General features: G+C 41.5%; 1 protein-coding gene across 6 annotated transcripts in view; it reads right to left on the bottom strand.

Annotated features, from left to right (window-relative positions):
* Positions 1–26952, bottom strand: part of gdpd5b (glycerophosphodiester phosphodiesterase domain containing 5b) — a 119324-nt gene that overhangs the window by 53845 nt on the left and 38527 nt on the right. For all 6 annotated transcript variants that reach the window (XM_084065560.1, XM_084065559.1, XM_084065561.1 and 3 more), the window contains exon 2: positions 20548–20730. In XM_084065560.1, coding sequence (XP_083921686.1) covers positions 20548–20664 — 117 coding nt within the window. In that variant the 5' untranslated portion in view covers positions 20665–20730. The remainder of the gene's footprint in view (positions 1–20547; positions 20731–26952) is intronic.

Below are 26952 nucleotides of genomic sequence, written 5' to 3'. Positions count from 1 at the left end.
GACAACTATTATAGTGTACTAGTCCATACTCGGGAATGCACGCAGCAAAACTCTGTACAGACTTGGGACCGCAACCGTGACTACAACTTTGCATCATTGAGCCAGGTTTCTCTCTGTGCCGGCATTCCCTTTGGCATTATGTGTGTGTGTGTGTGTGTGTGTGTGTAAACTATACCTGGGCCATGAGCCCAGGTCCATCAAGCTACTATAAAGAGAGCAAAATCAGCCAGTTGGAAACACCTGCTGATCAATTAACCATACAACTGCGCCCATGAGTCACTCCCACCATCTCCACCCGCACTCAATGCCACCCACTAGTGATGCGCAGGTCGGGTTTTTTCATGACCCGCCCCGCCCCGCCACGGAACCCAACCCGCCTCAACCCGCCCCGCGAACCCATAAATCTATGGCTCAACCCGCCCCCTGCGATTTTTTTTAATTCTGTAAAATCATGGTTAGAAAATAATCCCCAAGTGTATTCAAACTGTTTTATTGTTATTATTCTTATTCTTATTAGGAATAAAGACAAAACAAGAGCATGTGATTTTGTATTTATTTTTTGCTTGTGAGAGCGGCTGACCCGCTCACCCGCAGCCCGCATAATTGCCACTGAAATTCTGACTCGACCCACCCGCGCCGCGGGTTACGGGTCAACCCGCGCATCACTACCACCCACACTCAATGTAGAGCCGCGCTATGAGCTTGTAAATCTGCTATTTTTGAATAGCCAAAGACAGGGTGGAACGGATGGAGGAAAGTGTCCGGAGTGATTTGTGACAGAAGGGTCACCAGAAAGAGGGAAGATGTATAGTACAGTATGAGATATAAGTATAAGTGAGTCTAGCCATGTTGTACGGCTTGGAACGGTGGAACACTAATGATTCTCATTAGGAGTGACAAGCAGGGGTTAAGAAATGACTACATTAGAGAGCAGCGGTTTTCAACCCTTTTCATATCAAGGCCCATTATTTATCCGGCCCATTATTTATTGATGTTGGTACCAATAGGAGAGATAAAAGGCAAACGATCAAAATAACAATTCTAGGGTTATGCTAGACTTCTTGTAAATTAAGTAATGCTTATGTTTAACAATAATTGAACTCTTGAGAGTGTCCTAATGGACCCTTAAGGGTCATTTTACGCTCTCAAGAGTTAAAGATCTACTGTATATGGGTCCATTTGGTTACCAACTCTCCATCATTTAGCTGGGGACCACCTGGAACCCCCTCAAGGACCACTGGTGGTCCCCGGACCACTGGTTGAGAACCACTGCATTAGATAATAAGCCCAGGTTAGAAGGTTTGTGCACAAAACAAGAAAGAAACAGATGATCCTCTGTGGCGACCCCTGATGGGAATTAGCTAAAAGAAGAAGATAGTAGGATAGGTGTTTGAACAAAAGAAAGAAAGAAAAAAAGAATGAAAGAAAGTTCAAAGTGTGAATTGCAAACTCTTGTGCAATATATATTAATATCTCAATCTCATTAAAGTTAAAAATACAACCATGAGAAGTGTACTGAAAATGTCGCAACATTGCACATTTAGGCATTGTCCTCTGAGGCCATGGTTTTGTTATCTAGACCATGGTGAGAGTGTTGTTTGTGGGTAACTGCACATATCCGCATGCAGCTGCGAGTGCAACACTGGAACAATGATTCAGCACTCACAGTTGTCCTAACTAAAGAGAATGGTGGACTAACTGAAAACGCTATTCGTATCATGTCATCATGATTGAAATACGCATTAATCAGTATATTGTGAGGGACTTACATTTTTGTGTTGAATGTACAGCATGCATTACACACACAATGGGTGATGATGTAAAATACAATTTTATAAATATGGTTTACTTTAAAATAAGTCATCAAGACCCACTGAGGAGTTCTGGGAGATACGTCCACAATATGCAGCAACTACAAGGGGGGGGGAGAGAGAGAGAGAGAGAGAGAGAGAGAGAGAGAGAGAGAGAGATCACTCTCCAGATGCAGACCCAATCTCTCCAAAAACAAGTGATCTCTATTTAACTAAAGCTTTCGCAACAGCTCAGAACACACACATCAAATAGTACGGAGTGTTGACTAATAAACACCATGGCTGACCGCAGGTCAACAAACCAGATGCCACAGAACAGTAAGCATGTGTTACAGCTCCTTCAACTGAAACGGTTGGTGGAGATTTTTGGTAGCCACCGTGCAGGCACAGAAAACATGTCATGTGGTACATTCAAAGACTTTGATGCCATTTCACTACATTTCATCACTCCGTGTATAGACTGTGTTCTACAGTATTAAAGTAGAAATATTCAAATCCAGGCAGGGATAACACAGCGTTATATATGGGCATATTGATCCAACCATCGGCAGGCACTGTGACTGCACTCCCTCGGGTCCTCTCTCTGCGATGTGCAAATCCAATGATAAACAAAAAATAAATCCTAACTGGTTTCTGAAAAATGTATGTTTCTATATCAGTGGTGCTCAAACTTGTTCATGTCAAGGACCCCCAAAATCCTATGTATTTGGCCGTGGACCCCCATCTCCAAGTACCCCCCCCCCCAAGCAAAGATTTGAGTTAAAAATGATTGCTTTAAAAAATATATTATATAAAAAAAATTGCACAAATGTTCACGATTTAAAAGAAAACAGCAGATCTACAAGCTCATAGTGCCGCGCTATGAGCTTGTAGATCTGCTATTTTTGAATAGCCAAAAACATCTAAAATGACGATGCATATTGATCCAACTGTCAACAGTGTTGACGGCAGGCACTGCACTCCCTTGGGTGCTCTGCGATGCACAAATCCAATGATAAACATGCAGCAGCATAGAATGGATGTCACAATGAGGACGCATAAACTGGATGTAGGACACTTTTGTTTTGTTTTTTTCATTATTCTTTCGGCATGTCTGTACTATTTCTGATAGTGATGTCAGAGAGAGAGACAGGGAAGTCGGGAGAGATGCAGCAGCAAAGAGCCTTGGGTTGGATTGGAATGAGCTCCTGGGAGTGCTTGTTTGTCTGTTTGTTGTCTGTTCCGTTTCCTTGTTACAAGCTGCTCAAAAATAATTGCCCCTGGTGGGATTAATGGAACAGGAAACCTGTAAGCCACCTTCTGTAAACCCGGTACGACGGTTATGCACAGAGCCAGATGAACCTGGGCCAGCTGCAGCCTTATTTATGTGGGATGCACTCTTACAGGTGAGGTATCACCTGAATGTAGGACAACTGACATTTTCCTGTTGCCTTCCCCTTGGAGCAGGAGAGGAACAGAGAGGGTGGGAGGGCAGCAATGGACAGACAGATGGGGGATAAGAAAGGGAACATGGAGGGGCAGAGGGGTGTGAGATGGTGAAGAGAGAGGGAGACAGGAGCAGGGGAGAGCATGAGGGGGGAGAGAGAGAGAGAGAGACAAACAAAAATAAAAATTATGTTAGGTTAGGTTGAGGACAGAGGGGGTCCCGTGTGTGTGTGTGTGTGTGTGTGTGTGTGTGTGTGTGTGTGTGTGTGTGTGTGTGTGTGTGTGTGTGTGTGTGTGTGTGTGTGTGTGTGTGTATGTGTGTGTTTTCGGCTGTAGTCGGACCTCGCAGAGGTTGTAGGGAGTCAATTCAATGTATTGTCGACTGTCTACTTGATTTCAAGAATCCACTGAAACTGTTATCTTTTCTTGTCTGCTTCTGATGATCACATCACAGTCGCACTAAAAAAGACTCAACTCAAATGCAATGTATAGTCTCAGCATGAGAGTTCTAACGTTATGCAGTATATTTACGGTAAATATTTTCACTTTTGTCGACAAGATAGGTGTCTAAATTCTCATAAAAAAAGGTCTCTCTCTCTAAAATCATCTCTTAATCAATTTTCAACCATTTCGGAGGTAAGAATCTGGCGGTGCCGTGGGAGCGCTCGTTTTGATTCACGCGATGACTCGTATTTGCGTATTTGTGGAATTTGGAGGCGATAACCAATTCCATCCACACCGGCTTGCTTAACTCGGATGGCATGCTCGTTGGCGCATGAGGCCCTCGCTCGCCTGGCAGCTTGCGTTGCTTGGGCACGCCTCATGAGCCTCAAGGCCACACTGTCAGTGCACCTGCCTTGTTTTGGAGTGATAAAATGAAACATTTATGCATGAAAACCTTCCCTCCAGTCCAGTGCCAACTCTGACAATTCTGACAGACCACTCTCTTGTGGGTGTCAGAGAGCTTATTTGCTTTTTTATCCACAATTCCCTGTCTGCTGTGAAATCTCTACAAAAGTGTGTATATTTCCCACTCTACAGTGAAAGTTACACATTTACCGGTAAATCTTTACATTTTCCAATTGTTCCACATTAACTGTGACTATATATACAGTATAGTTGGAAAGTTGTATAAAGCAGTATCATTTTTAGAGGCTAAATTGTGATAAAATCGGCACCCCAACAAAGCTCTTACAGTACAGGGTTTCATGAAGTGATAAATGTCCAAGAAATAGAGGAAATTAAAAAGCCAGCACCTCAGAACCACACTTAAGTTACAGGCTCTATAACTTCACAAAATAGTATAACCTAAAAGGCACAGCAATGCACCCGCGTAGCGTGCTTGATAAGGTTGACTGGGCAAATCAGAATCTCTAATGGCTAAACCCCTGGAACCCAGGGGTTCGCGGGCGGCGGCTCACGTTACTGCAGTAATGTATCTAGTGTTGTCGGAGGAGCAGAATCAATTTTTCTGGCCCGCGTCTTTCAGCAGCTAGACTGGGCAAGAGCTTTAATGCCTGGGAAATTGCCCCGACTTGCCCAAGTGACGGAACGCTTCTGCAGCAACGCCTCTTTCATGTCAGGTGACTGAAAATGTTCGTCATGGGGTCCTACGGGCAGTGGTTCCCAAACTTTTTAACTTGAACCCCTAAACAGAACTTTGATGTCTCCCTGGGACCCAAACTAGTGAAAATAGCAGATCATATAGAATGTCTTAGTTTTTTTTTTCTGAAATTATTTTGAAAAACATAAAAAAAACTCTTTTGAAAAAAAAAGAAAATACATACATTTACTCACGACCCATAGAAATGTGCCCGTCTGGGTCCTGACCCACTGTTTAGGACACAGTGTTCTAAGGGAGCACATACACACACACACAAATGAGCAGCACTGTCACTCAGTACACATGCCTTTATATAACTTTTACCAGAGTATGACTGGGTCAATTCCCACAGTGATCCACCACTGGTGGTGGCTATTATCATATGCAACCTTATCTTTAGCTCTACTTCTAATGTATTGATTTTTATGAGTTATAGTGGGCCAAATTCAATTTCTCTTAGTGCCTCCAAAATGATTTGATCTGAATCATCTCCTTACTTGATGGATCAATATTTCACTGCTAAGCTGTGTCTACATAACAATTAGGTGTTCACTCTATACGGGTCAGATCTGGATGCGTCTCGTCACTGTATGGACAGTCTGGCCGTGGTCCCACCCTGAACAATCGGTGTGTTTTCAATTATTTCAGCCCATTGAATTAAAGACCTTTTACATTTTTTCAAATCTAGCTGGAGTGCCTGGACCTGGATTATTTATGCCTTCTATCCTTTAGTCATAACTCTTCCTCTCTCTCTGGCAGTGGTCATGTCAGCTAGTGTGGTAACTTTGTCCTTGTGGAAATAGCGATCGTCAAACAAGACAGCGTCTAATTAATGGCATGACCTCCACGTGGTTCTCAGATATCATGTGAGCAGTCTATGATGTCATAAGTTTATACTTGAAATATTCAACAATACTTTTTTTATAATGGAAGTAACTTTTAGAGTCATACCATACATATGTCATAGATATGTCTCAAGACGAGTCGACTGATGTCACAGGAGATCCACATTGGAGCCAAGCCGTGGATCCTGAAGATGATCAACTAACCACTATATCACTTTTATACTAGATACACTTTATATGGCATGGGTCCTCGGAGGTGAGCTGTCTTGAAGAGGGTGTGCGTGTGCCGCCACATTTTTTGTGCATGCTGCCGGTAGGCCAAGGAAGTAATCAACTTAAACATGCATGTGCACACAGGATTAGGAGCGCGCACGCACACACACACACACACACACACACACATTTTTAGATTTGAGCTAAAAAAGGATTATTTTACACTTTGGGCTATTCAAAAATAGCAGATATACAAGCTCATAGCGCGGCACCGAGTGCCGCGCTACGAGCTTGTAGATCTGCTATTTTTGAAAAATCGTAAAAATGTGTGCAAATCTTTGAATATATATATTTTTAAAGCAAACATTTTTAACTCAAATTTTTACTTCTGGAGCACAATATTTTGATGGGGGTCCGCGGCCAAATACATATCATTTTGGGGGTCCTTGACATGAACAAGATTGAGCACCACTGATATAGAAACATTGTTTTTTCAGAATACTGTTGAGATTTAGGAGACATGTAGAATCGGCTTCAGGTCTCAATGGGTTAAAACACCTGCACCACCAGGGACCAGGGATCCCATACAAACAGACATTCTTCATGATTCATGGCAAAGAAATGAAGGGCCTCGGGTCCCATGGATCATTAACTGCTGCGGTTCTGACTGACAGTAGAGGTGGATTCATTTGACACACATTTTTAATGCCGTGAGAATGTATGTATGTATGTGTGTGTGTGTGTGTGTGTGTGTGTGTGTGTGTGTGTGTGTGTGTGTGTGTGTGTGTGTGTGTGTGTGTGTGTGTGTGTTGAGAGAGGAAAAAGGAGACAGGGACAACATACGCAGATATGGGGATGTCAGGAATCTTCTAACTATAATTAAGGAAACCTCTGTCTGTCTGTCAGATAGGGCTGTCAAAAAAAATCGATTCATGAATAAATCGCGATTCTTAATGCCACGATTTTAAAAATCGATTCAAAATATTAAAATCGATTTTTTTAATTTATTTATTTATTTATTTTTTTTTTTTTTTTTTTTTTTTTTTATAAAATCGCAATAAATCGCAGAATCGAATATCAATTAATCGCAGAATCGCAATTTTAATCGAATCGGCACCCTAGAAAATCGCAATAAATCGCAGAATCGCAATTTTAATCGAATCGGCACCCTAGAAAATCGCAATAAATCGCAGAATCGAATCGAATATCAATTAATCGCAGAATCGCAATTTTAATCGAATCGGCACCCTAGGAATCGATTTTGAATCGAATCGTGAGGTAAGTGAATCGTGACACCCCTACTGTCAGACCAGGTTTTTCTCCTCAGTGCGTTCAGCAATTGATCTGAACTTGCACATGGGCAATGATCATTACCATGTGCTGACACTCCCAACTATATTTTTCACCTTTTTCCAAATTCAAGCTGTTTAATAGCGTTTTTCCGAACCTCTGTTTAACTCTACGCCGGAGTTTTCGCCGTTACTGCGCATGCATGGCCACCTGCGCATGCATGCGCGGCCACGTACGCATGCATGCGCAGGTGGCCATGCATGCGCACTAACGGCCATGCACGGCCACGGGTTCCCACTCCCCAGAGTATGTTAGCTGTGTTGGTGCGAACAGACAATGTGTCGCATCGCGATCTGCTATTTTCAAATGGCCAAAATGTATATAGGGCTGATGTATGTTTTATAATAATATCAAAATCTACAAAGTAACTAGTAACTAAACTTTTCAAATAAATGTAGTGGAGTAAAAGTGCAATATTTGGATCCGAGACATATGGAGCAGAATAAAAGTATTGGAATTTGGAAATAGTCCAGTAAAGTACAAATACCTCAAAATTGTGCTTAAGTACAGTACTTAAGTAAATGACTGACAAAGACTCATAGTGATTATCATTTTAGCCATAATCGTGTAGCCCTAGTGGGCGACCATTAAAAAGAGAGCAGTATAAATACAAAACATAGGGAATATAATCCCTTTCATGTTGTCTGTAGGTTAGTAGACAGAACATGGAACCAACACTGTCAGTGTGAATGGTTCAATCACCTCACACAGCCAAAGCATCCACTCAGAGGATAAAAGTGCCCACTAAAACATAACATATCCTCATTGCTGTCAGGCAGAAAAACCTCTTATCTCCATATTTTAAAGAGAGAGAGATGGGGAGTGACACGCAGCAAAGGTCGTCGGGATCGGGACTCGAACCCACGACACACTGTCTAGGCTCGGATCGCTACGCCAGCCGTCCGGGCCAATAAATGCCCTACCCGATCATACTTACATTGTCACACAAAAAAAAGCATCATAAGTAGCAGATCTGCAAAAGCCCTTTTTCGAGGTTTTGGACATATGAGGTCTTTCCACCTGACAGAGACCACTATATCCTCCTAAATTGCATGTTCATTCCGCCAACAGAAATCACATCCTTGATGAGAGAGAGACAGAGAAGCAGAGAGAGGAAGGAACTAAGGAACAATCTTATTCTAAAAGGTTTCATTTGAAATCCTGCCCGTTTCCATCTGCCCCCTTCCTGGGCTATTCTGGATTCCAATGACTATAATCAGCTCATTGGGCAGTTTGGCGATGCAGTCGACATCTGACCAGTCCTTCTCCACAGACCGAGGTACCCCTCTATGCAAACGTAGCACGATCAATTGAAGCTTGAACATCTATCCAAGGATCAACTTACTACTTTTTGTGTTTCACACAGGTCTACAGTCTGGATTTTATTTGACAATAAAAACTAAAAAACAACAACTTCAAAATCATCGAGGATGACGCGCGGACGGGCGGGCGCGCACACACACACACACACACACACACACACACACACACACACACACACACACACACACACACACACACACACACACACACACACACACACACACACACACACACACACACACACACACACACACACACACACACACACACACACACACACACACACACTACTATTACATCACTATTCTGAACCTACACAGTCCTTGGCAGCCTGCCACAAAATACATGATAATGGCATGTCAGTCAGTTTCACTGCTCAAACAGTGGGTTTTTGTCATTCTAACCAGATGAACCCTTGCGTCTCTATTCTGGGCATGTAATAATAGGCGGATAGGCAAAAATAGACGAACATTGGGGGAAAATAGACAAACTTCACTGAGTTAGCAGGAAAGCTGGGGGGGGGGGCAGTGTAGAGGAGACATGTAGATTTCTGGTCAGCAAGGGGTCCATGTGCTTCCTGGGTCAGTAAGCCAGGAAAGCATTTCTGCTGCTATTGTAGAAGCCTTTGTGCGTGAGCGTGAGGTAAAGACTGTCTAAATGGAAAAACTTTCAATTATTACTGAGACACCAGATCAGCTTACTTCAGAGTGACGTGGATTGGCTTTTCAAGACCCACAACCCACATCTCACACGCACACACACACACACACACACACACACAAAGGAACAAAGAACAAGCAGGCGTCCTGGACCGTCTGTCACAACTCACCGGGATGAGAAAAGAGTGAAATAGCAGTTCCCTATTCAGAAGAACCGCTGGCTTATGAAGGATTCTGGTTTCAAAGTCAAAAAAAGAACTGCCGTGTTCTCACACTTCAGTGATTCGCTCCCGGTCAAGTTACGTGTAGCCGATATACCTGCCCTTGATTGGTTAAACAGATTATGCCATCATTAAAGATGCAGTCGTGTGACATCATGAGCTTGCCTATCGGTTAAGACGTTAAGCGTACTGTATACTGGGTGACATTTTCAAAAATAGCCGATCTACAAACTCAGTATGCGTTGCACTGCGACGCTATTTTCACTATTTAAAACAATAATGATATTGGTTCATTAAAGGCATTGTAGGGAACATTAAGCCAAAATTTAAAAAATATTTATATATATTTTTTTTGCATTTTTTCCCCTCTATCAGCCACTATATAATGATGCTGGGGTGTTTTCCTGCATTGAAACACAGGCCTCTTTCTGAAAACCCTATTTTCCCTATTGTTGTTGTTGTTGTTATGTTTGTCCGGGACGTAAGGAAGTCTATGGAAGTCTATGGAGGCATCACCCCCTGGTGGCCGGGAAACGAACTGCACAAACATAAACAATGCAGGGAAAATACGATTTTCAGAAAGAGTACTGTACTTCAATGCAGGAAAACACCCCAGCATCATTATATAGTGGCTGATAGAGGGGAAAAAATGCAAAAAATACATATATAAATATTTTCTAAATTTAGGCTTAATGTTCCCTACAATGCCTTTAATCGTAATTGAGGCAACAGTTTGAAAAATAATCGTGGAAATAGTCTTAGTTGTATGATCCTTTGAGGATCATAGCAAAAATAGCAGGGAAACTATGGACACCAATCCTTAATGTTTAGCATTACTTATTTGTGATGTTGGTGACCTTGGAAATGGCCTAGGATGTGCTACTGCTAAGTTAAAAGGGCCATACCAGTGTCAATACATGTCATTGTCATTAGAAAATGTCCATAGTCTACTCTATTCACAACTATGGCCATATATAAATCGCACAAAAAGGTTAAATCCTACGTTAAATGTATTGATGTAGCACATTTCATACGATAAGAGTAAAATGAAAACAGAAAATGCAAAGGTCAACGATGACAAAAAAATACATATTTATAAAAAAGGCAATAACATATAATTAAAATATAAAAATGCATTAGAATTAAGTGACAGTTAGGGCTGTCACCATTACACATTTAAGTTGACGATTAATTGTCACTCAAATAATGCGATTAACGATTTAATTGTGTGTTTGGCACTGAACACTGGAACATATGAATACAGAAAATATTTTTATATTTGTTTGCCTTTTAGGCTTCATAATAAAAGATTGCATGAGCTTACAAGCTTACAATGCGTCCTAAGCTTGTAGATCTGCTATTTCTGCTTTTTTTTATATTTGAAAATGTGGGAACATTAATTTAATTGAATATTTTTTCAACGATTATGCAAAAATAATTGCGATTAGACGATTATGTACAGGGGTGCACATAACTTTTTTGGTCTAGTACTCAGAAGAGCACCTGGAGATGTTACTTGGTGCTCACTGAATAAATGGTTCGGTGGCCCCCGGCCCCGTTTTGTAAACGGGGGGGTGCCTGTAACACAGCCAGCAGCGTGCTGCGTGCGAGTCGCGCGACTGACTGTGTCACACTCACAATCACGTGCAGCATGCGTCCCCTCCCCCTCCGCCTAATGGTTGTGTATGGGACCGACTCGTGCTTTAGCGTGATTGTGTGAGTGTGGCTTCATGAAGTATATTCCTGTCCCAGCGGTCGGTGCACGAAAGCACTTCCCTTCGTACCTGCACACCAGTTATGTGCACCCCTGATTATGTAATAATTGTGACAGTACATTAATAAATAAATAAGACACTTCAAACCTAGCTTGTGAGAATAGATAGGTTTTTAGTCTGCTTGAGGATACTGTTGTAGCAGACCATACTTCAAGTGCTATAGAATTCCATAAAGCGAGGGCCATAGTGGCTGAAAGCACCATAACCTGATTTAGAGTGTATTCTAGGTTTAGAGAGGAGACCTTTATCTGATGATCTAATGGATCTGGTCAGTGCATATGGACCGAGCATGTTTTAAACATAGGAAGGAGTTAAGCCATTAATAGATCTAAAAACAATAAGAAGCATTTAAAATCAATTATGTGTTTCACTGGGAGCCAGTGAAAAGAAGATAAAATAGGAGCGGCCATTAATGGCTTTATTCTTAGACTTCACGTTTGTTTACATTTTGATCAAAGTTATTAAAACGTTACCAGACCTGAATAATTAAGTCAATGTTGACCAAACATAACGGCTTATAAATCCTTTGAGTTTCATTTGAATGAATGTTTTCTGCAGGTACTATTTCCAGATAGGCTTTTTAAATCAATGTACTGTACTTAAATAAAGTGAATGTAATGGCTTTCTGGAATATCAAACAAAACATGATCCTACTGTATGCTTTGTAAAGTAGTTGGCAGTAATGTTAAGTCAATGGGCTAAACATGGCAGGCCGCCAGTATGGTCCTTTAGATAAAGAACATTCTGAGAAGCATGAAACGCAGTCTAGGCATTTTCTAAATAAATAAAGAAACAAATAGATAAATGAATACATAAAGAAATAAATAATCTTGCATAATAAATTGATAACTGTTGCACCACTAAATGCAAATAAACCTGGAATTGTGTTATATCTAATAACTGATTAACTGTCAAATTCATGTTCCGAAAAAGTTTAATTTCATGGCTGTTGGAGGAGATGTGGCATCATGAAAGTTTTGAAATGTATTTAAGGAGAAATGCTAATGTATCCTGCTGAATAGCAGTAGCTTAAACCAGTGGTTACCAACCTTTTCACCCCCCCAAAAAAATCATATTTGAACTGGGGACCCCCCAAAATAATCATATTTGAACTGGGGACCTGATAAGCACTTGGAATGTAGGAGTTGAGGCATTCAATTTTATTTTACTCGGTTCCACAGATAAATATTGTGAAAATAGCAGATCTACAAGCTCACAACGCCTCGCAACGCGAGACGTTGCCTCTTTCTTATATTGTTTGCCAATTTGGCCAATGTTTGACCAGTTTGTATAATATAGTAGATTACTTTTGATGCAGTAATGGTCTTTTTCTTTCTTGAGGTATTAAAAAGCTCTTAAAAGTCACTTCACAGTCATCTGGGGACCCACCCAAAATCATGTGGGGACCCCAATGGGGGGTCCCGACCCACAGGTTGAGCACCACTGGCCTAAACTGTATAAAAAAAAGAAAATAACACACAAATTCAGCAACGTCAACTGATCTTTTTAGCATAACATACTGTAGAGTATGCGACCGTGACAGGTTCAAATGTTGCTGTGTTAACTACTAACAAAAGATGAACCCTGCTTTTGTGTATCTTCAAAATAAAGGAGCACAGTGACAGTACATCTGACATGATGATGTGCAGGGAGGGGTACAAGACCAGCTCTGTCCGCCTCCACAGCCAAAACAAAGACACAGAGCATGGTGAACAGAGAACACTGACTCAGCAAGGGCCTATCAGCTGGCCTGAAAGACAACCATGCACAACAGGAAACAGAGCACAGCGGTGTCCAATTCTCCTGCCAACAAAGACAAAAAAAAATAATCAGCTTTGCACTGCTTTGACACGGTGGCCCAGCTAGTCCTGTCACCATCGTGAAATTGGTAACGTTTTAATAACTTTGATCAAAATGTAAACAAACGTGAAGTCTAAAAATAAAGCCATTTACGGCCACTCCTATTTCATCTTCTCCTCACTGGCTCCCAGTGAAACAAAGAATTGATTTTAAAATGCTTCTTATTGTTTTTAAATCTAAATCTTAACTCTTAACTCCTTCCTATGTGTTTAAGACATGCTCGGTCCATATGCACCGACCAGATCCATTAGATCATCAGATAAAGGTCTCCTCTCTAAAGCTAGAATAAACTCTAAATCAGGTTATGGTGCTTTCAGCCACTATGGCCCATTGGCCCCACGCTTTATGGAATTCTATACCACTTTCAAAATGCTGATCTACAAGCTCGCGCCACATCGCGACGCTTGCAGATCTGCCATTTCGGCTATTTTTTAAAAATGTTTGAAAATGTAGGAAACATTTTCAACATGGAAACGATTATGACGGTTATGCAAAAATAATTGTGATTATCTCTAATAATAAGCGATTAGGCAATTATGTAATAATTGTGACGGGCCCAGCCCAATCAGTGTGTATGTCCTTAAGTACACTAAATGCCATGCTATGCTTGGTGTGTGTACAGCTGTATCTGAGACAATGGCATGTATCTTGATGAGAGTCAGTGACACAATCCACTTTTGCTATCTTCCTGAATAGCTCTGTGTGTGTGTGTGTGTGTGTGTGTGTGTGTGTGTGTGTGTGTGTGTGTGTGTGTGTGTGTGTGTGTGTGTGTGTGTGTGTGTGTGTGTGTGTGTGTGTGTGTGTGTGTGTGTGTGTGTGAGGAGGTGTGGGGGGATGGGGGCTTTTAAGTCAGCGCTTTTTTTCTAGTTCTATTCATTAAAAAATGGCTGCTATGTAAAGGGTATGTACATTGCTAGGCACGACAGAATTATTGACCTAGTTAAGGACATAAGTTCATATGTTTCATCATCTGCCAAAACGTATCAGCACTCATGTGTTTCAACCGCCATGTTCATGCGCAATAATGAGAATGCCTTTTCAGATGTCACAGCTAATACACCAGATGTTGTTGATGTTGTTGTTGTTGATGAGGACAGTAGAGAAGTGACCATTTTGGAAGAGGCATGTACATTTGACCACAGTCTGAAAGAGGTATTCCTTACCAAGGTGCTTAAGTACCAACATCTTAAGGATGCTATTATACAGCTTGGTTACAAATGTAAACTGCTAAATTAGTTGTGAGAGGCCATGCCAAGAGCTAATAAGTAGGAGGCGATGCTTCCTGCATCTGTTATCTGTATCCTGAAGTACTTGTTGTTGAGTTTTACCAAGTTTGTGCATCTACTATTGTTTGTGTTCAAGAATTTCTTGTTAAATGTGAACGCAAATAAAGATGCTATATGTGTGTGTGGGCTGTTCCAAACATTTGGGGAAGGCTGCCTATACATCGTCTTCCTGAGGAGACAGAGGAGGTGAGGAGGAAGGCGGGCTGAGAACAAACAGCTCATCCTGAGCCGAATGCGGTTCTGGTTCCAACACGCTGCGCTCCTCATACCTATTATTAGTAAACATGCATTTGGATATAACACAAATGGGAGGCGCACGACATGCTGGGTAGTGATGCGTGTACAGCAACATGCCTGTTTGCCTTTTAGGCTTCGTGATAAAAAATTGCACAGGGCAGATATGACAAATAACTTAAAATATACAAATAACTTAAAATATACAAAGTAATAATTTTCAAAAAAGCAGAAATAGCAGATCTACAAGCTTACAACGCGTCGTGACACGTTGTAAGCTTGTAGCTCGGCTATTTCTGCTATTTTTGTGAAGTTTGAAAATATATGGACATTTTTCAACATGGATGACGATTATGCAAAATAATTGCGATTATGTAATAATTGTGACAGGCCTACCTGGAGATACAGCTTGGGGATATTTTTTGGGGGGTTGAATGTCACAGTCCGTGGTCCAACAACATTATTTGATATAGAGACACATAATCCACTTAATCGTGACTGACTAATAACCCCCCACCTCCCCCCGTAATCACTTGCAGTTCCTGGCAGGCCAGCACCATTCCAAAAGCCACGAGACAAACCAAAAAAACTAGGAACCCCCCACCCCCACCCCACGGGAGTTGACAGACTACTGGAACTGAAAGGACATTGCAATAACGTCTCATTCACCTCACTGCTGAAAGCTCAAGGTTATCTGGTATTGGTATATATAAGCCTGCAAGGTTATTGTGCCGAGGGATAATTGTTCTTTATACTGTATATCTATGATGAGGGAACAATGATGCATTTATATAGCACCTTTATCCAAGGTGCTTTACAATGATTGTGCATTACATTCACCCATTCACACACACACACACACACACACACACACACACACACACCTATGGCGGAGGAAACCAGGCAAAGCACCAACCTGCTCATCGGGAGCAATTTGGGGTTCAGTGTCTTGCCCAAGGACGCTTCCACACTAACTCTGGTGGGGAGCCCGGGATCGAACTGGGGACCCCCTCAGAGTTACTACAGGGGGTCCGCCAAATCTTTGTGTGATAGGAACTTCTTTTTTACATGAACAACTTGAACCCTAGAATCCTTATTCTGAGGGGATCGACCGACAAAAATAGTAGATCTACAAGCTCACAACAGGGGTTTGGTGTAGAGGGGGTAAAAGAGCAGAACAGGCATAGAGCCAAAGGTCAAGTTTACTAAGTATTGACGGTTTAAGTGGTTAAATGTCGATGAAAATACAGTATATGAAGCTATCTATGAAAGAATTTTAATCTGTAACACAATTTTATACAATATGTAGTGGGGGTCCCTGCTTCATCTCTCCCTCAGCTAAGGGGTCCTTGGCCTGAAAGCCCATAGAGCAGTGATTCTTAACCCGTGTAATCACGAGGACCCCCAGTTTGATATTATGCATTATAGGCCACAAATCTCAACTTGATACAATGTTATTGTTGGGGTTTTTTATCCGTGGGACCCCCTAATCTACAGTGTAAAATCCTCAGAGTTCATTTAACTCTGAGAGAGTTCAAGTGGAACCACATAGACCTGCAGTATAAGGGTCCATTATGTTACAGAACACATAAGGGTCCATTCTACCTATCAGTCATTTAGCTGGGGATCTTCTGGAACCCCCTCAAGGACCCCTTAGGGGGTCTCCAGAATGGAGCCATGGAGCAGTGGTTCTCAACCTCTGGGTCGGGACCCCTAGGGGCGGTCGCCACATGATTCTGAGGGGGTCCCCAGATGACAGTGAAAAAATAAAAAAATAATGTGTACCTAAATAAAAAACAAAGTAAAAGAAATGAAACAAAGTTTCACAGCGGCCGGGCCAGTGGTGCCGGAGATTAGCTGTTCACAGACAGACACACGGACGGACGGACGGACGGACGGACAGACAGTGTACAAAACATACTCTCGCCATGCTTTTTGGCCTGGCGGAGACAAAAATACCAGAAAGAGGCAAACGTTGTGAGCTTGTAGATCTGCTATTTTCACAATATTTATCTGTGGAACCATGTCAGATTAAATGTAATGCCTCAACTTCTACAATTCCAAGTGCTTGTCTGGGTGGGGGGTCCCCAGTTCAAATATGATTATGGTGGGGGGTCCCCAGTTCAAATTATGATTATTTTTGGGGGTCGAGGCCTGAAAAGGTTCGTCTTCATGTGCAAATATTTGCCAAACATACAAGCACGTAAATACAAAGCCTTAGAAGACCCAAAACAAGCAGGACATTTTAACAATTTCAACTTATTTGATTGAGAGTGAAATATTTACTAAAAAACAAAAGTCACATCTGCGATTATAATTTGATCAAATGCACAGTTGCAGACCAATGAGCACACAGGCATGCATAAATGTGAGCTGTACACTGCATTTAAAACAAATTGGACACAATAAACTTTAGAAAGGAGCTGCAAAGAGCTAGAGAGTCTGCTGTAAGCTGACATGATGGGCCAGTGAAAGCAAGGACTGCTTCACTACAAAGCACTATATTGACCCATTAAGACCGGGAACGCATCTGTGTCATTTTAAGATTTCTTTGGCTATTCAAACATAGCAGATATACAAGCAGCGCTATGAGCTTGTACATCTGCAATTCTTTTGAAAAATCTTGAAAATGTGTGCAAATCTTTGAATATATATATATTTTTAAAGCGAACATTTGTAACTCAAAATCTTCTGGAGATTCTACAAATGTCTTCTAATCCTAACAGTTTTTGAAAAAACTTATGTTGCTATAATATCAGTGGTTCTCAAACTTTTTTCATGGCAAGGACCCCCGAAATTATATGTATTTGGCCGTGGACCCTCATCTCAAAATATTTTGTTCCAGGGACCCCCAAAAGCAAATATTTGAGTAAAAATGTATATATATATAAATATATTCAAATATTTGCACACATTTTCAAGATTTTGTTCCAAAAATAGCAGATCTACAAGCTCATAGCGCGGCACTCGGTGCCGCGCTATGAGCTTGTAGATCTGCTATTTTTGAATAGCCAAAGAAATCTAAAAATGACACACAGATGCGTTCCCGGTCTTAATGGGTTAATCAGACCATTTTGCATTGGACGGGAATTGTCATCAAAAGCAGGATATCCTGCCTGTTGGGAGAGCATCTACCTAATCATGACACATGAGGTCCTTGTAAAGTACCAAGTACTTTACAAGTGAGTGTGAAAATGTATCCTCACTCCTTGCATCTATAGGCTACTTACTACACGGTAAGCAACACATCATGTTGGCTTCAGTTGGGCTGCTGCCAGTATCCTATCTGCACGCAGCAATGCCTCAGCCACCGTCAAATAAGAGAAAGATACTCGTTCAAAGCAAACTTTTAGTTTCAGCTCTATTATTCATGGCATTCCTTGAATTTGTATTAGTTTAAAAAGACTAAAACTAAGCTAAAAAACATTTCCTATACAAACATGTTTCCTACTTTAAGGTAAAATAAAATACGTGCGGTGTGCTCATGCCGTGCGCGCGCGTGTAAGCGTGACGTCATTAAAATACTGTCCTGCCAGGAAAAAAAACAAAACAATAAACCCCATGGTATTAGGCCTTGTAAAATAATAGTTTCACAATTCAACCCAATGAAATGGAAATCAGTGGCAACAAAAACAATTAAATGGCTGACACTGTCAAACCAGTATGACATCTGGTAACTGAAATATCGATATGACCATATAAATCCACAATTACTCAATAACTGAATAATGAATATGCAGAGCGATACGTATTTTACGTAATTTCTTTAAAAGAAAACTGCACAGATCTGCGTACAGCACAGTTTTGCCCAAAATCTCCTGTCAGCATCGTGATTCTATAAGTACTGTTGTGAGGCTAAACCACTGCTGTGGATGTAGCATTCCTGATATGGGTGTGGCAATATTCCACTGACAACGTGCAAGTGTGACTAATGGGAGCCATATCTAACCAGCAAACAAATATTTAGGTCCTTCTACTCCTTCATTTGGAGAAGCACACCGACTGATTGGGTGCACAGGCAGACATAATAATGGTGATAACGATGGCAAAATAATATGATTAGTGGGTTGACTCTTCATCTTTTTACCCCCTAATCATTTCTTTCAGCATTTCTGCTCCGCTGCTGATAGCGACAGCGTGAGAGACAGTAAAGGCGCGAAAGAAAGACGGGACGACACGCAGCAAAGGGCCCTCAGGCTGGACCCCAAAACCAGGCCAGCTGCGGGAAGGACCACATGTGCAGGGGTGCACATAACTTTTTAGGTCTGGTACGCAGAAGAGCACCTGGACATGTGACTTGGTGCGCATGGCGCCCGTTCCGTTTTGTCAACGGGGGGGGGGGGGGGTTCAGCCCGGACAGTTTTGTCAACGGGGGGGGGGGGGGGGGGGGGGGCGGGCGAGAAAAAAAAGGACGCTCTGCTTCTAAATTCCGCCGATTTCCGCCGTTTCTTTTTCTCACGCTGTTAGATAAAGCCCCCAAGGTTGGTGCCCTGTGCTGCTGCGCTGATTTTATCCGCCAGATTGGGACGTTCACGGCATATTTTGCACCATTACGGTGCGTTCATCATCGGTGACGAGTGCCTCTAACAGCCGCTGCTGGCTGCGTGCATGCAGCGAGGCAATGCGAGGCGATGCGAGGCGACGCGAGTCATATCTCTACCCCTGTGCCTAATGGCTGTACATGGGGCCGACGGGTGCTTTAGAGTGATTGTGTGAGTGTGGCTTCAGGAAGTAAATTCCTAGCCTCGATCTCCAGGCTTTTATTTTTTATTTTTGCTAAAAAATAAAAGCTTGGAAATTCCTGTCCCAGCTGTTGGTGCGCAAAAGCGCCTCGCGTTGCCTGATGTGGTGCGCATTTTTTATTTTGGGTGCGCATGCGCACCTGCGCACCAGTTATGTGCACCCCTGCACATGTGGCATGATGCGCACCCACCAGGTGAAACCTTTTTAGTCCATCGCAGTGCCAGCTGTACAGATTGTACGTATGTACGTATGAATGTACAGCAGGGCTACTCAACTTAATTAACATGGCTCAGGGGCCACTCAGCAAAACACCAAAGGTCCAAGGGCCGCAAACTAAAAATGTTGCTCCTATTTTAGATTTTTCTATTTTGTAACACACTACACATTGTTATTGTTTTAAAGGGACTACACCATGAATTTTAACTTTTTCTCCCCGTGCCAAACAGGACAATGTGGTATTGCAGGTGAAAGTGCTTTATAAGCCAGAGAGAAGTTAGTTGGAATGAGTATATCGGAGGCTTGATTTAGGCTCAAACCTTTTGAAAAACGTTTGAGGGACATAAACAATATGATATTAAATATTATTATTATTTTTTAAATTCATGGTGTAGTCCCTTTAAGAAAATGTACATTTTGACATCAATTACTTTTCACTGTACTTTTTATTTTGTGTGTGTGTCCAGTGGCGTAAGTTCAGCAACAGCTAAGGTATGGCAAGGTTAGGGTTGCCAACTCCCAGAGATTGAATTAAGGGACACCTATCCTGGGCGTGCGGCAAAGCCGTGCGGCAGAATTTTTTGGGGGGGTCAAACCCCCCAAAATGCATAGAAAACTATGCATTATACCTATAACACAATACAAACACAATGGTCTTACACCTGCATTAGGCTACAATTCATGATTTTATTTTTTTTGTAATTCTTTTTTGGAGCCCTTTTTTAGGGCACCTGCCCTACCTTGCCATACCCAATTGACCCAATTTGAACGGAAATGTATATTTTTATCCTGTGCTTCACAATAAAAGGGCCGCGGGTTGAGTAGCACTGATGTACAACAGTATGTGTCTATCGATCTGTCTGTCTGTCTAGCCATCCATCTATCCATCTAACACTGTATGGCTCGGCACTTACAGAAAGCCATCATATAATTTCCAGTGCATTGCACAAGAACACCGACAGAAGGGTTGCCGTCACTCTCACCTTGGTAGTGTCCTCGTGGGAGCGCTGGTACCGTTTCCAGCGGCAACCATAGATCCCAGTGACACATGACAGACATAGCTGGCGCTCGTAGACCTGCAGGGGTTGGTGCTTCACCATGCTACTTCAGTCAGTCCTGGCCCCGCCCGTAGGACCTCTAACATCACACTGACAGCACAGGGATCCCTGGAAGGAAAACAAATGGAAGCAAGAAGCCATTAGCATTGCTGTCACTGGACCCTAGCTCGAGCATCCATTCCCAACCTGTGGGGCTCCACTAATCGGCAAAACACTACGATTTTATTGATAAAACAATATAAAAACATTAATGTGAAACAAATGACATGGTATTTTTTCTTTGAAAGCTTGTGACATTATTTGATATAGAGACACACACTTAATCCATTAAGACCATTATCTTATACTTTGGGGCTATTGTATATCTGCTATTCAAGAATGGCAGCTCTATAAAGCTCATAGTGCCGCGCTATGAGCTTGTAAATCTGCTATTTTTTTTTTAAATCATGCATTTTTTTGCAAATCTTTCAATATATATATTTTTAAAGTGAAATTTCTTAACTCAATTTGAGTCAAAAAATGTCACTATAATATAAATACATATATCCAAAGATTTGCACAAATGTTCACGATTTTTCTAAAACAGCAGATCTACAAGCTCAAAGCGCGGCTATGAGCTTGAAGATCTGCTATTTTGAATAGCCAAAGTATAAAATAATGGTTGAAGTAGTTGCACAGATGCGTTACTGGTTTTAATGGGATAATCGTGATTGACTAATAACCGTCACAGATACCAATAAATAGGAACTTAAAGTATACAATGTTAGTTTCACTGATCAGAGCCGGAACATCATTAACATAAACATGCTCTGAAGAATTCACGCAGCCCACAGGTGGGCCTCCAACACTTTCAAGATTTTCAAGTGGGCCGCAGAAGGACAGATGGACACACAATTAGTATAGCTGTGGTCTGCATTACTCAGATGTGCTAAATTCCCTGTCTTTATTTCCACATGAGTGAGGACTGCTGGAAATTGCTTACCGTACATTATGAAGGAAAGTAAATAACTGTGCTATGAGTATCGGCACATAAATGTAACATAAAGTTGTAATAGATAGCAAGCTGAAATGACATCGCATTATAGTGCAAAAACTAGCCAAGGGTGCAAGTGGAGTAAGTAGTATACTGTAAACAGCAACGACTAGGCTAAATACAGACAAGTGAGCAAAGGACAGCGCCTACGTGCAAGGCAGCATTAGCCTGGTAAACCCTCCCTCCGGAAATCTCATTTCCATTTGATTTCAGGAATGAGTCTGGGCTGAACCGCCTTTCTGCAATAATCGCTCTGTTCTCCGAACCGACGAGCCTATCAGCGTCGTCGCACATCGTTCTGTGATTGACAGCGACAGTTGGCCAATCAGGTGGCGAGTTCGAGTGAGCCCGAATGAAGCCGAGTGCAGCCTGAGAGCCGCCGACAAAAGACGAACGGCAGCCATTGTTGTTGTCCGAGTGCAGTCACTTCTTAGTTTCGTTCTTAAAACGGTCTCAAACTTCTTTTTTGAGGCACGGAATTTACTATTAACATATCGTTTGGATAGAATTTAGTTGTTTAACTTCATATATGTGGTCAATTAATCATGACAGAGCCTATTTAAAAATATAAATTTAGAGAACCGGCAGGGGCGGGGAGTGACACGCATGTATCCCAATAAGGCAATCTATTTTCAGCATGGCCGTCCCAAAAGTCCCGTTGCGTCACATAGTCTGGAGCTCGTCAAAATGAACTGCTGATTGGCTGAAGGGGAAAAACGATCATTGGTTGAAGGGGTTGTCAGTCAACGGTATTACTCCCGCCCAACTCCAGCCCACAGCGAATATTGCAGAAAGGCGGTTCAGGCCAGACTAACTCCTGAAATCAAATGGAAATGAGATTTCCGGAGGGAGGGTTTACCAGGCTAAGGCAGCATAGGATCTAACCTCAATCTAATGATTTGACGGTCAAACCCCACGTCAAAAACTTGGGAGTTATTTTCCAATCAGAGGTCAGATTCATCAGCTGACTGATGCCATGACGACACATTGAGGTTTAGACGACACACTCTATATTTGAGCGTAGCTGCATTGGGAACTCCTTATATGGCTACAGAGGTCCGCCCACCCGCCGGCCCGCCCTCCCTCCCATTAGCTAATTTTAATATAGGATGCTTAGGAACCACCTTTTCACTGTAGAGCAGTGGTCTTCAAACAGTGGTCCGGGGACCACCTGTGGTCCTTGAGGGGGTTCTAAGGGGTCCCCAGCTAAAGGTGTTAATACACTTTCACCCCTTTATCCATAGTGTATACATTGGCTATTCAAAAATAGCAGATATATATGTACAGATCTGCTATTTTTTTTACATTTTCGAAAAATATTGAAAGTGTTTTGTAGAATTTTACATTTTTTAATACAAATCTTCTCTTCTGGGGGTCCCTGGCACAAAACATTTTGAGGTGGGGGTCCTTGGCATGAAAAAGGTTGAAAACCACTGCTGTAGTGCAGGGGTTCCCAAAGTTGGGGTCGCGACCACACTGCCGGTGGGGTCGCAAAATTATTTTGGGTCATAAAAAAAACAAAAAAAAACAGAATGAATAAAATACAATCTAAAAAGGATTACAAATAGCACATTATACCCATCTCATTAGGTACTGTAAATGTGATTGATTTAATTCTATATTAACACGATTATTAACAGTACAAGTAGTAGGTCTACAGCCAAAAGTCATACTAAAATGCATTACAAATGCGCACCGAACGTGCAAGTTTATGAGCATAAATGACCTCCAGGTTAGGTGGGGTCGCGATGGGGGGGGGCCTCACTACAAATCCCAAACCTATGGGTAGACAGGCATGCTGCACGCAGATACTCCGTGCATTTAGAGATAGATATCTTTGTTGCTCATTGTGCTTATCAGTGCCATATCTTTGGTTATGTAATGTCCCTAGATATAAATATCTTAATATTTGGATGAATGTAACCTTTGACCATTTCAATATTATGCTTGAAAAGCCTGCTGCATGCAAGTGACTCACTGGCAGTGGCTGACTGGAATATCTAATCATAATTGAAAACAGCTTGATGAACCAAACTAGACCATGTATTAAAGATTTGTATTGTGAATATCCCTTCCAGCACAGACTCTGTCAATGTCTAAGGTCATGAGGTATCATATCTGTGAGAACTTTCTATCTCTATGATGCCACAATCAGTCCAAAGTCAAATATTAACATTTTGAGGACGATAATATAATCATAATAATAACTTGAATTCATACAGCGCCTTTCAAAAACCCAAGGACACTTTACAATTACCAAAAAAAAACAAGTAAACAAGTGTCTGATATATGACAATGTGTTTGGGATTGGTGCGTTCTGAAGATATTTACACACACAAACATAGATAAATTATCAGTTATGTGGATATGACCGAAAAGATAGGGACAATTATGTTCTTTTCATTCAGCTTCAATGATAAGTTCAGTCTCATATCACTATTTCAACATTATATTGACATACTGTATAGCCCAACCACTGTTTGTTGCCAAACAGGGTTTTGATACTACATAGTGTTTGCCTGCAAAATCTTACTGATATTTGTGGGTGGGGCCTATATGAACGCAACATCCAATGGGGTGGGAGGATTTCTGGTCTCCAGATAATATATAACTATGATATTCACAGACACAAGGGTGTCTGCTGTGTGAGTTAATCACAGCTAAATGACTCAAGTCTTTGCAGCAAGGTGCTGAAAATGTTTCAGCACTAAGACCCGGTAATCAGCCATAATAACAGTAATGACATTATGGCCCTGCTGACTGCTATCACAAATGGACCCAACTAGTCTCCAGGGACAGGAAGGAGCATGTTACAGCAAACACACACCTCCATTCAATCTGAGGATATGAAACAACCTCTCGCTGTTATCAGAGCATAAATGACTTCAGTGTAATAGTAGCAGCTTGGAGCCCTTGGGAACAGGGTCAAGGAGCAGAGAAACACGGCCAAATGTGTTTATTAGCGGAATATGAACAAAGCAGTTTTAACCCATTAAGACCTGAGGCCGCTTCTAAACATTTTCTAAATCCTAACAGTTTTTCGGAAAAAAATATAAAAAAATAATTTTCACGATTTTTCAAAAATAGCAGATCTACAAGATCATAGCGCGGCACTCGGTGCCGCGCTATGAGCTTGTATATCTTCTATTTTTGAATAGCCAAAGACATCTAAAGTGACACAGATGCGTTCCAGGTATCAATGGGTTAACTTACAGATTAGATAGACTGCTCTGCACCCAATGACACCAACTGCGTTGGTGTCATCAGTTTTAATGTTTTTAATTGTTCTGTGACTTGTTTAGTGTATGTATGTATTAGGCAGTGTGGTGTAAGGTTATTTACCTGCGTAAAAATCACGATGTGACGCATTGCGAGCTTGTAGATCTGCTATTTTCAAAGGATTTTTATATAAATACATTTGAAAACTTGTGAAATGAGACATTCTGCAAAATGAGTACTTTCTACTTTTGATACTTTTAAGTACATTTTGATACCAATACTTTTACTTGTAACAGAGTATTTCTACATTGCAGTATTGGTACTTTTACTTGAGTAAACAAATGTAGTACTTTATCCACCACTGGTATTAGGTTTCCTTTTAGGACTTCAACTTGAAAAATGCATACAGGCTAGCCTGGGACCAGACGAATCTGCCAGAGCAAAAAAATTGCCCTCGGCGATTTGTGTCTGGCACCACTCCGTTGTGAATCCATTTCCTGCTCCTGACGTCTGTGCTCCTGACGTCTGGGGTGACCAATCAGGGCCCAGTATTCAATTATGGGAGACTGTAATTGGTAGTTGGTTGTAGGTCTAACCAATTGCGTCCAGAGCCATTGTTTTGATCCCGCCCCCTTGGAAAAAAAAACATCCTCAAAGAAGCACCAGACTCATATCCACGCAGTGATATTGTCTGGCTACGCGAGGCTATATACAGGCCCCCAAAGAGGAAGGTACAACCATACACACAAAGATCTGTGTGGCTGCCATGAGAGTGGTCTTAAATTAAAGTGCACCAATTGAGTAGCCATTGAACCACAGTTAACCTTATGGCTAAAGCAGATGCAAATTAAATGCTAGGTTTCAGCAGTCTTTAACATCAATGCTAATTTAACATCAATATTATGCTAATTACAGTCATCTTGGTCTCTGTGCAGCTGCACATTTGCATCTGCAGAAGAGACCATGCATCCTGTTATTAGCCAAACTGCTCCGGGTAAAGACAGTGTACCCCCTTAGAAAGCTGTTTCACCCCAGCTGGACCCCAAGGGTCCTTGACAGGCTACGTATGTGATGTAGCTCCATTGCTACAGAGACTTTAACCCATTAAGACCTGAGGCCCATTCTATAAATGTCTTCTAAATCCTAAGAGTTTTCTGAAAAAAACGTATGTTGCTATATCAGTGGTTCTCAAATGTTTTCATGTCAAGGACCCCCAAAATTGTGTATGTGGCCGCAGACCCCCCATCTCAAAAATACTTTGTTTCAGGGACCCCCAGAAGCAAATATTAGACTTAAAAAATATATAACGTTTAAGATCTATAGGCTCATTGCATGGCACAAAGTGATTATGGGCTTGTATATCTGCTATTTTTTAATAGCCAAAGTATAAAATAATGGTTAAAGTGGTTACACAGATGCTTGCTTTCCCAGCGGTGCCAGAGAGTAGGTGTTCACAGATGGACAGGCACAGACACACCAATCTCTCAAGAACAGATTCAGAGCTGCGCTATTGAAATGCAAAAGTGAAAAACGCTGGGGGCACTGTTTTTCCTTTTTTTATACCTGGGATCCCAGATTGCAGACACACAGACACACGGACGGACAAGGGTGAAAACATTATTTCTGGCCTCGGCTATCTGGCCTTGTAGAGATAATAAAGGTTTATGATATTAATATGTTTAGTTCAACAAGATAATCTTCACAAATAAACACACTTTTTATGATTTCTTTAAAACCAATACAAAAAAAGGCTTCAAAATTCATTAGCCTTAACGGATACAATGTATGTCAGAAAGAAACATGAAACTCTCTTAAGCTTATGTTAACCAGAGACTAAAGGTGGCCATACACTACGAGATAATCTTAATATGAACGATTTTTAAATCGGGTATCATCACACACTACAAGATAATCTTTCAAGATTCTCTTATCAGATTATCTTAACATGCACACACTACACGATTAAAAAAATCTGGGACGTCTCACACTACAAGATTCTATCCAGATTCTCGGGCTTGCCCGAACAGCAATAATAAATAGAAAATTATATTTAAAAAATAATAATTATGAATTATTAA

Source organism: Gymnoscopelus microlampas, assembly GCF_963454915.1.
Source record: "Gymnoscopelus microlampas genome assembly, chromosome: 8".
Taxonomy (NCBI): Eukaryota; Metazoa; Chordata; class Actinopteri; order Myctophiformes; family Myctophidae; genus Gymnoscopelus; species Gymnoscopelus microlampas.
This window is presented reverse-complemented; position numbering and strand designations above follow the sequence as displayed.